The sequence below is a fragment of the Tiliqua scincoides genome, chromosome 4 (assembly GCF_035046505.1).
Source record: "Tiliqua scincoides isolate rTilSci1 chromosome 4, rTilSci1.hap2, whole genome shotgun sequence".
NCBI lineage: Eukaryota > Metazoa > Chordata > Lepidosauria > Squamata > Scincidae > Tiliqua > Tiliqua scincoides.
In genome coordinates this window covers 100000545-100012537 of record NC_089824.1, presented here as the reverse complement: position 1 = coordinate 100012537, position 11993 = coordinate 100000545, and the positions used below count along the sequence as shown (strand labels likewise).

At 45.8% G+C, this 11993-nt stretch overlaps 1 protein-coding gene across 1 annotated transcript; it reads left to right on the top strand.

Moving 5' to 3' along the window:
- The first annotated feature begins 340 nt into the window (after positions 1-340).
- Positions 341-11605, top strand: MED10 (mediator complex subunit 10). The gene is made up of 4 exons (XM_066625462.1): positions 341-507; positions 5493-5576; positions 6195-6297; positions 10379-11605. Exons 1-4 carry the CDS (start codon positions 386-388, stop codon positions 10472-10474), a joined length of 405 nt encoding a protein of 134 aa, XP_066481559.1. The 5' UTR covers positions 341-385; the 3' UTR covers positions 10475-11605.
- The last annotated feature ends 388 nt before the right edge of the window (positions 11606-11993 follow it).

The following is an 11993-nucleotide window of genomic DNA, read 5'->3' as shown; positions in this document are numbered from 1 at the left end:
CCCGCATTACTCTGAATCCCTTCCAGAGGCTATCACTGCTCCTCATGCAAACTGCAAAAGAACAGGTGACAACTGTGCATGCGCCAAACAGCGAACGTTGTATCTCCGACTCCTGGGAACCGAATCGAAGCCGCAGGACCTGGAATAGTGCGGGGGGCGTGACGGCAGGAGGCCACGCCCCCTTTCCACAAATGCTGGATATCGGTTGGCGCGCGCCAGAAAGGGGCGGGGCCTATTTCCACAGGCCAGAAGGCGGTTGCGATTTGAGGGTTTTTGTTCTGACTCGCTTAACTAACCGTAGGGCGGGGCCCTGGAGGAGTCTTGACCCGGAAGCGGAAGCGCGGCGTGGCGCCCGTAGCAACGGAGGTAGCGAAGGGGCCGAAGGATGGCGGAGAAGTTCGACTCCCTGGAGGAGCACCTGGAGAAGTTCGTGGAGAACATCCGGCAGCTGGGCATCATCGTCAGCGACTTCCAGCCCAGCAGCCAGGCGGGCCTCAACCAGAAGCTGTGAGCACCACTTTGCCCTTCCGCGCGCTGCCCCGCTGTGTGGGGCCTCCTCGCCTCTCCCTGGGCTGGGAGGGGGCTGGCGGGCGGGCGGGAGAGGAGGACCCCTGTGGAAAACGTTGGTGGGCGGGGGGCGGAGCCATTCCCGGCGGGGGGAGCCACACGGACCCGTGCGGCTGGGAGTGGCTCCGACGGGGGGGGCGCTTGCACGCACCGCCCCCCCAGCGACGCCGCTGCTGCTGGAAGCTGCAGAGAACTCCTTGCAGGTCGCTGTGACACTCGGTGGCTGCCGGAGGCGTGCAGCGGGACGCACGTGGTCGCTCTGCAGCCTGCAGGAGTCGTTCCCCTCCCACACCGCCACCACCACCATCATCGTTCAGTTCTTCCCAAGGGCCGCGGATGGGCAGCTGTTCTTGTTTTTATGTTGGGATGTTGCGAGTGTTGCTGTGCTGCACGTGCTGTTCCTAGCAAGGCGCCCTTTTGTAACTGACTGGTGGTCAAGGTCGTCGCCGTCCTCATCTTGCATCTCACAGCTGCCTGTTCTTTAGCTGAACCTGGTGGGCCCTCCCCAGGGGCCCGGGACATCATCACGCACAGCGTGTGCTGCGCCAGGCAGGGAGCTTTTCGAATCGGACCCATAAGCATAAAATATTTGTGGAGTTATTGTTTTTCAACTCCAAAATAGTTCTAGCATTTGGGGTAAGTTAAAAGCTTGGTTTCAAATAGGTGGGCTCCTATCTTAAGAAGAGGGGGTCCTCCTCACCCCAGCAGTGTCCTTTCTAGTGGTTGTTCTTTTGCATCCTTTTAGATTGTGAGCCCTTTTGGGACAGGGAGCCACTAGTCATTTGATTTCTCTGTAAACCGCTTTCTGAATTTCCCATTGAAAAGCAATATAATAAATACTGTTAATAATAGTAATAATTATTATTATTCCCAACATTAGTCCCAAATACTATAGTATATAAATTGTGTGTGTGAGAGAGTATAAAAAGTATATAAATATTGTTGGGAGTAATAATAATCCCAGCAATATTTATATACTTTTTATACACACACCAATAAATATTGTTGCAAATAATAATTGTTGTTATTCCCAACAATATTTATATACTATTTATACTCACACACAAACACACACAATTTATACACTATAGTATTTGGGATTAATATAAACAGTATTTATATACCACTTTTCAACGGCATGTTTACAAAGCAAAGTCAAACAACTAATGGCTCCCTTTCCCAAAAGGGCTCACAATCTAAAAAGATGCAACACCAGCAGACAGCCACTAGAAAAGACACTGCTGCAGTGAGGAGGACCAGTTACTCTGCTCCTGCTAAATAAAAGAGGAGCACCCACTTGAAAAGTTGCCTCTTTGCCCAGTTAGCGGTTCAAGTCTCTTTTGACTACTGGAAGCAATGCTGGAAATTTTAAACAGGGCCTCCAAGAATGTCTCCTGTATGCCATGTGGGGGCAGGGGAGACCCCTAGGAATGACTTCCATCAGAGCTGGCAATCCCAGATGCATCCCCCAGAGAACAAGCTCCACTCAATACTATGAGATCTGGCCCTGAGCAGTTCTGGCCTGCTCAGAAGTCACCCAGTTTAATCAAATAAATGATCAAGTTATCAAATAAATTAATCAAATAAATGATAAAGTTAAAGAAAAAGAATTAAGTTCATGGCTTGCTTGAGTTTCTCAAGATTAATTAGTGAAGATGGAGAAAGGTCTTTAGAAAAAGGATTCATCCACAAAAAATAACTCTGAAAAGAATTAGTTCATAAAGTGGTTGAGAAAAATGGTTGTTTTAGGGGCAAAAAGCTAGGGCAACAGTGGTGAAAAGAGAAATCTATAAACAATATGTTCATATGGGATTTATTAGAAAGTGGAAGTTCTTTATGACCAGAGAAGTGTCAAACATTAAAACAAGAATTACCACAGAATGAAGAAAAGAGGCAAAAGAAAAGCACCACTTTTCTTCTTTGGATATACCAGGGGTCGGCAACCTGCGCCTCTAGAGCCGCATGTGGCTCTTTCAGCTGTCTGCTGCGGCTCCTCCAGGTGAAAGTGGCAAAGGGTGACAGGAGACAGGAAGCTTACTCCCAGGAAAGGGTGCCTGGGATGGCAGCCTTGAAGCCTGCTCAAGGCCAAGCACAAGGTGAGTGGGAGCCTGCGCAGGTCTGTTCCAGAGTAAGCCCCTATGTAGTCCCTGGGCTACTCCCAGGAAGGTGTGGAGGGCTGTATCCTGAGCCTCCTCCTGTGCAGATCTACTCACAAGTAAGCCCTGCTGTAGTCAGTGGGGCTTCCTCTCAGGAAGGTGTGGAGGGCTGCAGCCTCAGCCCCCTCCTATGCACGTCTACTCATAAGTAGTCAGTGAGGCTTCCTCCCAGGAAAGTGTGGAGAGGACTGCAGCCTGAGAGCTCCAACTAACTTGTCTGCTCAGAAGTCCCATTGTAGCCAATGGGGCTTACTCCCAGGATAGTGTGGAGAGGGTTGTAGCCTGAGTGAGGGAGGGAGGGTGTGCAGGCAGGCAGGCAGGGCAGAAGCTGGCCTGTGGTTGCCCCCCCACCTTCCCCCCCCCCAGCTCTGGCTTCTTCTCTTCCCTACCTCTGGAGTCTGTGTCCTTTTTTCCTTCCAGCAGGGTGCCTCTGGAAGGTGGGGGAGTTCTTTACTATCCATGTAAGATAAGCAGATGTCATAACCACCATATGTAATGGAATCCTGGAAGATCTGGTGAGGAGGTAGATGTGGTGTCAGCAGTGGCCCCTTTAAGGTTAAGGCCTGGGCATCCAGCAGAGTGTGCTGCACAGCTGCAGCCACTTGAAGGCAATAGAGCCCTCAAGGATATAAGGAGCACCTGAGGAAGGAGTGCAGGTTGGAGGGAGGAGACAAGATGAGACTGGCTGGGCTTATTGACTTTGACTTGGATATTCTGACTGATTTGACTGACTTACTTTGGAATCTGATCTTGGACTGTGACTTGGCTTATTGACTTTGGACTCTGCCCTGGATACTCTGACTGACTTTGCATGGACTGCAATGGACTGCTGGAGACACTGGAGTTTGGTGTGTGGTTGCTGTGCCCAAGACCTGCTGAGGACCCAGGGTCTGCTGTAGTGGTGGGAGGCTGCTGGCAAGAGAGAGGACCTCTGCAGGTTGAACAGGCGAGCTACCCTGGAGGGTGGGGTCCAGCAGGGCAGAACCAGGGTCATTTGTTGGGGGAAAGAAGGGGAACTAATTTGCTTAAAGTGGGCCTAATTCTCCAGGCAGAGAATGGCCTTGGAATCAGGTAAAACACCATAGAGGACCAGGCGTCTGAAAACACAGGATAAGAATGCATGACAGAACTAACTAAAAGCTACAAGAGGGGGCTACATTATAAAAATGGGACCTATAAGAACATAAAGGTGAAAAAAACTATATATGCAGTATTATCTTCATTTTAGATGTCAAAAGGGTTTTGTGGCTCCTGAGGTTTTTTTTCCTCCAGAAAATGGGTCCAAATGGCTCTTTGAGTGTTTAAGGTTGCCGACCCCTGGGATATACCATTCTTGTGCCATTCTTCCATATTATGTGTTTGTGTTGACCAGTTGCTGCAAATGGCTGCTGGAGCTCACCTTGGGGTAAGGCTGTGGTTTTCAAACTCTCAGTAAGTCTTTGTGGGTTCGGGGGGGGAAGGCAGCAGGGGCAGGGGGAAGGCAGCGATGTGATCCCCAGGATCGCCCCGCTTTCCCTTCTGACAGGGCTGCAGGGACTGGGATGCATTCTCCAGTCTCTGCAGCAGCCATCCCTGTGTGCAGGGAGCCCTACGCGAGCGCCTGCAGGGCACCCCAGGTCAGGGAAAGGGAGAGTGGAGCGATCTGCTTTGACTCCTCAAAAGCGGAAGCAGAGCGCGATTGCCCCACTCTCCCCTTCGCTGACCTGGGGAGCCCTGCAGGTGCTCGTGCAGGGCTCCCTGCACACAGGGGTGGCTGCTGCAGGGACTGGAGGGTGTACCCCAGTCCCTGCAGCCCTGTCAGAAGGGAAAGTAGAGCGATCGTGCTCCACTTCCGTTTTTGTGGAGTGGGGCGCGATCGCTCCGCTTTCACTTTTCTTGACCTGGGGAGCCCTGCTGAAGGTTGCACAGGGCTCCCTGCACCCCCAAGTGCACCTAAGCCCCTGCAGCCCCACTGAGCGGCGTGATCCTGTGGATCATGCTGCAGCCTTCCCCCTGTCTCCTGGCTGCCCCTGCCCCTTAAGGGGGCAGAGGCCAGAACCTACAGGCTGGGGCATCACGACGCCCCAGTTTGAATACCACTGGGTTAAGGGGATATGTTGAGCCCCAGCCTGCCCTTTAGGGCCTCTTGGATCTGTTCCAGCTATTTAGCTGGCACAAATCCAAGCATCTACTGTAAGGCTGCCCATGCTGATCCCCCACTCTAGCCCAATCCTTCCACCCTCCCACCACCCTTTCCCACTCCCTGTGCTGTCTAGTGCAAACTTATCTTCCTTGGAAGGTCAGGGTCAGAATTCGGTGCTGGCAGGCCAGAGCATATCCATGTGCCAGTGTGGCCTGCTCCCAAGTCAGTGCCAGCTTGCTTTACAGCACACTTGCAGCACTTGGGAGTTGGCTCAGGGGGCCTGCGCCAGCAGAACTTATCATTTTGATTGGGCTGCCTATGTGTTCATCTCAGGTAGCCTCCTTTGTGCCAACTTCAGTTTTCTTAGTTGAGAAAATATCTAGCATGAATTAGGCCTCATTCGTATTTCTGCTCAGGAAACCCGCTCTCCTTTAAGGTGTTAAGTGATATTCCTGTGGTCTTTCCAGAGCCAGGCTAACTACTAGCTTTTTTTTAACATAATGGCATATCCTCCCTGCAGTCGCTCTCCTTTTCTTTGAGTGCCTTGTAATATGCACAGTTACCTGTAACATGCAGGCTTATGAGTGTATCTGGTATTATTTTCATTCATTCACAGCACAATGAAATCCATATCTGTTTTTTCCTAGGAATTTTATGGTTACAGGCTTGCAAGATATTGACAAGTGCCGACAACAACTTCATGATATCAGTGTGCCTTTGGAAGTCTTTGAGTAAGTGCTTAACCTTGTCTGTAGACAATAGTTATCTTCAATTATTATTGTTATTATTATTATTATTATTATTATTATTATTATTATTATTGCTGGTGTTCAGAGAAGAATAGTCTTTATAGTGCTAAAGTATAACTATAGATTTAAGTGTGAATATGTACAACTTACACACTGAAATAATTGATACGGTTATGTTTTTAACTGTTAAGGTTTTTTAAAGAAGAATGCTGTACAAAACTTCTAATATTCATATCCTTTCCTAATTCTTCTCCCAAGTATACTTCTGGGAACTGTTCTATTTTTATGTTATTTGTAAGTTCTGCTTCCAGCAGCAATCTATTTCTCATTTAGAAAGACAGTACTTGTTTCTGCATGCCAAAAGGGTTGGCTGATCACACTGTGCTAGTTCCTTTTCTAGCAGTTTATACATGCTATCAGATGCTAATGAGATCACCAACTTGTTTGACTTGGTTGAACTCAGCCATATCCTAGTGTGCCTGTTTGAGAAAGTGATATGGATAGAGGGCTCATCCGTCCATTGTTTTACATAGTATGTAGATCTGATTTGTATGGCTGGTCATCCCCTAGGACTCTTACATAGTGTGGTTTATTCCCCAGGTACATAGATCAAGGCCGCAACCCCCAACTGTATACTAAAGAGTGTTTGGAAAGGGCTCTAGCTAAAAATGAGCAGGTAAAAGGCAAAATTGACACAATGAAGGTAAGTTGAAAGTATTTCTTACAAAGCTTTTAAATGAGTGCATTATAGGAGCTATTTGAGTCTTAAATCTGCAGTGAAAGCATCCAGTCTGATATAGTTCATTGTATGTGAAAGGCCATCATGATTTATAATTGAAGTGCCAACTTCTTGATAAAGTGTAAACAAGCTTTGAATTCTTAGTGGGGTTTTGCAGTTGCGGTTTGTAGTACTGTATCCTAATCAGAACATAATTATGGTTCAAGTCAAGCTGAGTCAAATCTTTGATTTGCTGAGACTGCAGTAACTAGGCATATCAGTTACACTGCTAAAATGCCACACTCCAACATGGCCATGATTTGGTGTTACTCAACTTGTTTTATTAAGCAAACATAGAAATTATTAGGCAAACGTACAGCTTATCAAATTTACAAGCAAGACAGTGCATTCTAAATGCTAGAGAACAGCTTATGAGGAAACAAGCATGTTGAGCTACTAGTGCGTTCAAATAGCATTCCTTTTTCTTCTTTTTGGAGTACACTTAAGAAGCTAGCCAGATCTTTGTATTTGACTTCCCATGTTGTGCCCTCATTCTTCAGCAATCTGTTGTCAATACTGCTCATTCACATGTACATGTGTCATGCACACACTCACAAATAACTGAAATTTGGGAAATTAGCAAGTGAGAGGTTGAATACAGCAGTGTGACAAGGTTTTGGATTGTTGACCTGGATGAGCAGTACAAACAATCTCAAAGTGCCTTAAAATTAGGCTAACAATAACCACAAATCCGAGCTTTTTTGAAGAAAGCTTTTTTGAAGAAAGAGGTTATCAAAGAAATATCGATAACAAGTAAAAGGCACATTTAATTTCCGGTCAGTTATAGAGAAGAGAGATACTTGCAGATAGTTGTGTTTGGCAGCAGGAGTTAGAAAGGTGACTGAATCTTTTTTTTGGGGGGGGGGGAGAAAGAGAACTGCTATGAAGATCAGAAGGGGAAGGGATGGAAAATCACCACCCTAGTCTGCTGGTTATGGTTTGAGTGTGGAGTCCTTCCTGAGCATCAGGACAAGGGCTGCAAAATTCTAGGTTTAAGAGGAGAAGAAAAAGAGGCTTTCTTCTGGGAAAATAAACCTCTAAGCACTGCATGGACACTCCAGCTAATTTCTGAAGTGACAAAATTCTGTTTCCAGAGCAGGGGAAGTTATAGGACTTTTTAACAAAGGAAGCAAAGGAATTTTTGGTAGGATAAAGGAGTTTAGAACTTTACTTTAGTTATGCAGCATGAGCTTTCTGGGCTTGATTTGGTTCTTCCAGGAGGACACAAAAACAGCTTAATGGCCCATCCAAGTGAGTTTCTCCTGAACAATACACATGGCAGGGTGTGTCACTTCTGGCCCAGGTTGGGAGACTTCTTGGCCCAGAGTCTGAAAAGAATACCCAGTTGGGCAACTGAACTTTAACATTCAGGCAGGATTTTGTTCTTTTGTCAGATTTCAAAACCATTTGATCTAATTTATTTGATCTAATTTAAAACTAATTTAATCAACCATATAGGAGCTTCCTTGTGAGTCAGCAGGACCTCTCCCCTTTTGCAGAGCCTGGGGCTTGCATTGCTCTGAAACTGAGATAAAGTCAGTTTGAAGTGCTCACTTGTTTAGGAAAAAGGGTATATGTAATACCTAGCCCTTGTGATATAATAATCAATTTTTATGTGTAACTATGCCATATTATAAAACATTGAGATGCAAGACTGAGCACATGATTTGAATGTTAATATAATGCAGTGATAAACAGTGGACTTGCTTTGGTGTTTGTACATGGCCATCAATTGTCCATCATCTACAGAGATGCTCATTTAGGGAATCAGGGTCTCATGTATTCCTACAGTCGAGAGCTATTGACAGATTATTTCCTAAAACATAGTGTAATCTCTGTTTTGTGTCTTCAGAAGATGAACCCAAATCTCTACTTTTTTCTTTGTGTGCAGTTGTCAAATATGTTGCTTTCTCTTTTATTTTTCAGTTATGAAGTGTTAGATGTTTGCAAATCACAGTAAAGCAGTGGTTCCCAACTGTATGTTGGGACCCACCAGTGGGTTGTGAGCTGACTTTTCGTGGACCATGAAAAGTTTTTGAAACTTAAAAAAAAATAATTTGCAGCACTCTTCCCTGGTTTGCAGAGAAAATGGTTAGCTGGAATGCTAACCTGTGGTATAAGGTTATGAGGCACATATCTCATATGAGGTTATGAGGTCTCCATACTCAATTAAAAGTCACTTTCCAATTTTCTTTAATGACACAGGCCAACACAACAATTTGCTTCCTTAAACGTTACACCCATTCCTGGGTATATTTGGGATGCTTATTCCAAAAATGGCATCCGTTTTGCCCTATCATGTCTAGTTTTGGAGACATGGCATAGCCTCTTTAGTGAATGGTTCAAGCAGCTTCCTCATGAGGAAGCCTACACCATGGCTTCCTCATGAGGAATCTGCTTGAACCATTCACTAATGAGGCTTTACTATATCTCCCAAACTAGACGTGATAGGGCAAAATGGATGCCATTTTTGGAATCGGCACCCCCAAATTCATATCAAACCACCATAAAGGAGCAGGAGGTCTGGTCTAGGGGGTAGAGCCTCCATTTGCCTGAAGATCACATCCACAAGGTCGCCAGTTTGAGGCCACCGGCACCGTGCGACCTTGAAGTAGCTGACAAGCTGAGCCGAGTTATTCCATCTGCTCTGAGCGTGGGAGGATGGAGGCCAGAATGTGAAACCAGATCAGAAAGAAACATCTGAATGTTGTGGTTCTTGAAAGATAGAACTTTCTTTCAATTGTAAAAATCCCTGTGGGGATTTAAATATAGCCTGCCTATTTAAACCGCCTTGAATAAAGTCTTGAATAAAGACCAAGAAAGGCGAAGACCAAGAGTAAAGACCAAGAAAGACCATTATTATTATTATTATTTATTATTATTATTATTAAGTTTGGGAAAAAGCTTTCTGACCCTCAATTTTGTAGGCCTGTGTAATTGGTGTGCCTTAGATCACATGTGAAGCCTTTTGTGTGGGGGGGGGGGGTTGCTACTGTGCTGCAGTAGATGGTCATTTTAAAAAGTGGGTCCTGGTGCTAAAAAGTTTGGGAAGCACTGCAGTAAAGGATACATCTGCAGTAGAGTAGTTTTAATGGCTGCAATACAAAGTGTGACCAAGTATTCTTTTGAGGTGTTTCTTGGTTACATCATGTATCAAACTTCTTTTGAAATGAAGGAGTTTTTAAAGCAGCTTGTGCTATTGTGGAGATTGTAGGTGAGATATATTGTTTTAAGAAGTCTCAAGCACTGCTGGATGTGCATATAGCAGTTCTCTTGGATTTTGAAAATGACATTCCTTATTGTCACCTGATTAAGTGTAAAAAATATCATAATAGTTTAGCAATACAGGTTGAGCCTCATTATTCACATGGGTTCTGTTCCAAGCACTTTTTTCCAAGTATCCACTTTGTGGGTGGCAAAAAACTCACTATAGCAAATGAATTTAAAGAGTTTTTTTTGCTCAGGTGATTTAAAAACAGCCTTGCTGACCTTTGTGATGTAAGATAAGAGTCATTAAGAAGACAATCCATCAATCAGTCCTCTTCCAAGAGCTTACAAAGGCGCTTCACTCAGTTCCTCCCTTCACCAGTGCAAAGTGATCAGGGGGAAGGGATCTTCTGCTCAGGGGGAAGGGAGGGGCCCGCTGGAGAGAGAAGGTTTGATGGATTGTCAGCCAGCTGCCCTCTCTCTCTCATTAAGGAGGCTATTGTTAAAGGACTGTTCAGTTTTTTAAACTGCATTTTTCCCCTTGTCCAGGGGTCAGCACATTCCTTCTATTTGCAGTGGCCATTCGCGTTGAGTCAAAACTGTGTATAAAAAATCCATGTTGGATTTTAGGCTGGACTTGTATGCTTATTGATACACTGTTGGTCAAAGATTACTTGTCTTTTGTCTAGTAGAGATTAGTGTGTGGTGACGTTGGTGATTTAAAGTGTTGCTGATTGTACTGTCAGCTTCTGTTTTCCAGCTCTAATGAGAGTCCTGATTTTTCTTTTTTCTTTTCTAGAAATTTAAAAGCCTGTTGATTCAAGAGCTGACTAAAGTGTTCCCAGAGGATATGGCCAAGTATAAAGCTATTCGGGGTGATGATCCTTCTCCTTAAGTGTTGATTGCATTCTGCATAGCCCTGTGTCCTACTGCATTTAGGCAATTCTGCTTAACAAGAAGAATGATTATTCACAACACAAATTTCTTAAATATTGTACTCCTTTGCCAGGCACAGCCTGCTGTTGAAACCATTAAGGTTTCCCAAGGACCTCATGCATGTGAAGCTGACAACTGAAAAAGTCTTCTCTTTAATGTGGCTTCACTTCCATATATGAACTGTGAAAATTTTATTTCTTTGTAAGATGCTGTTTGGGTTATTCAAGGGGCAACCCAAACCTAATCTGCCCTGGAGCAGGCAGATTGACTTACTTGTGCTGCATCCAGAGCAGGGTTGGGCCGGGTTGTAGTGCAACTTGGAGTAAGGGGAATTCATTCCGCTTCCCCTGTGTTACATTACAGCTGCCTCTATGGGGCTACTTGGATCTGAGCCACTGAAATTGGTGGCGCAGATCTGAGTGGCTTGGTGTGAGGCTGGGCCGCTCGGGAGAGGGTTTAGGATCCAGCCTAAGTGTTGGCCTCTGGGCCCAGTCTTTCCACTGGCCCATCCTCCCCCCCCCCCGAACACCTCTGAAATGCCTCCCCGTACCATTGGCCTGCTGCCAGCACAAGCTTACCTTGGGCCAGTGCTATGGAGGATGGATTTGACCTCCAGAGGCTGGCACACCTTTGTGCGCCAGCCTGCCAACTCTCCTGCTGGTGCAGAAATGCCTTATGGCATTTGAGGGACTTGCACAGTCCTAGCATACTATTAGGATTCTGTCCTTACTCTACCTTACATAAGGTAGGGTGGAGTGAAGAAGGTGGCTATAAGCTATTCTTGATGCAGTATGACTTAAGTGAAGAAGAATTCTCTCTTCCTGGTGATAGGCAGCCAAACCCTTGTGTTGGAGCAGGCAGGCTGATTGGAGGTAGACCTGATGCAACTCTGAGTAAGGGGACTTATATCCCCTTACCCTGATTAATGCCCCAGCCACCTCAATAGGGCTACTTGGATCTGTGCCTGCTCAATCACTGTTGTAGATCCAAGTAGCCCAGTGTAAGGCAGAGCTGCTGGGAGGGGGGTTAGGATCTGGTATAAATGCTGGAGGCCAGTCCCACCCCCCTCCCAGGCCTGCCCAATCTACCTGCTGTCCCCCACCCTCCTCAAACCCCCGCACCAGCAGCCTGCTGCTGGTGCAAACTTAACGTCTGCAGGGGTTTGATCTGGCACATGTCATTGCGCTGCCCTCCCCAACTCCCATGATGCTATGAATGTGCTGTATGGCATGTTTGTGACACTCAAAGCTGGTGCAAGGGACTTGCACCAGCTTAAGCGCAACTTAGATTGCACTCTAAAAGTTTGATTTGGCATGCTTTGGTCTGCTGGAATCAATCAAAATTGATTCTGAATTATATAAAAACAAACCAGAATGTTTGTCATATTGTACCTGGGCAGCTGAAGAAATTGTTGAACAATCTTTCTAGCATTTTCAGTTTTGTACAGATAATGCAAAAACAAACTTGACTTTGTTTTA

What these genes read in the sequence shown, in the direction of transcription:
- MED10 (XM_066625462.1), top strand. Translation starts at nt 386, where the DNA reads ATGGCGGAGAAGTTCGACTCCCTGGAGGAGCACCTGGAGAAGTTCGTG. An exon ending in GCGGGCCTCAACCAGAAGCT is followed by an intron (nt 508 to 5,492) that starts GTGAGCACCACT and finishes GTTTTTTCCTAG; the next exon opens with GAATTTTATGGTTACAGGCT. An exon ending in GCAAAATTGACACAATGAAG is followed by an intron (nt 6,298 to 10,378) that starts GTAAGTTGAAAG and finishes TTTCTTTTCTAG; the next exon opens with AAATTTAAAAGCCTGTTGAT.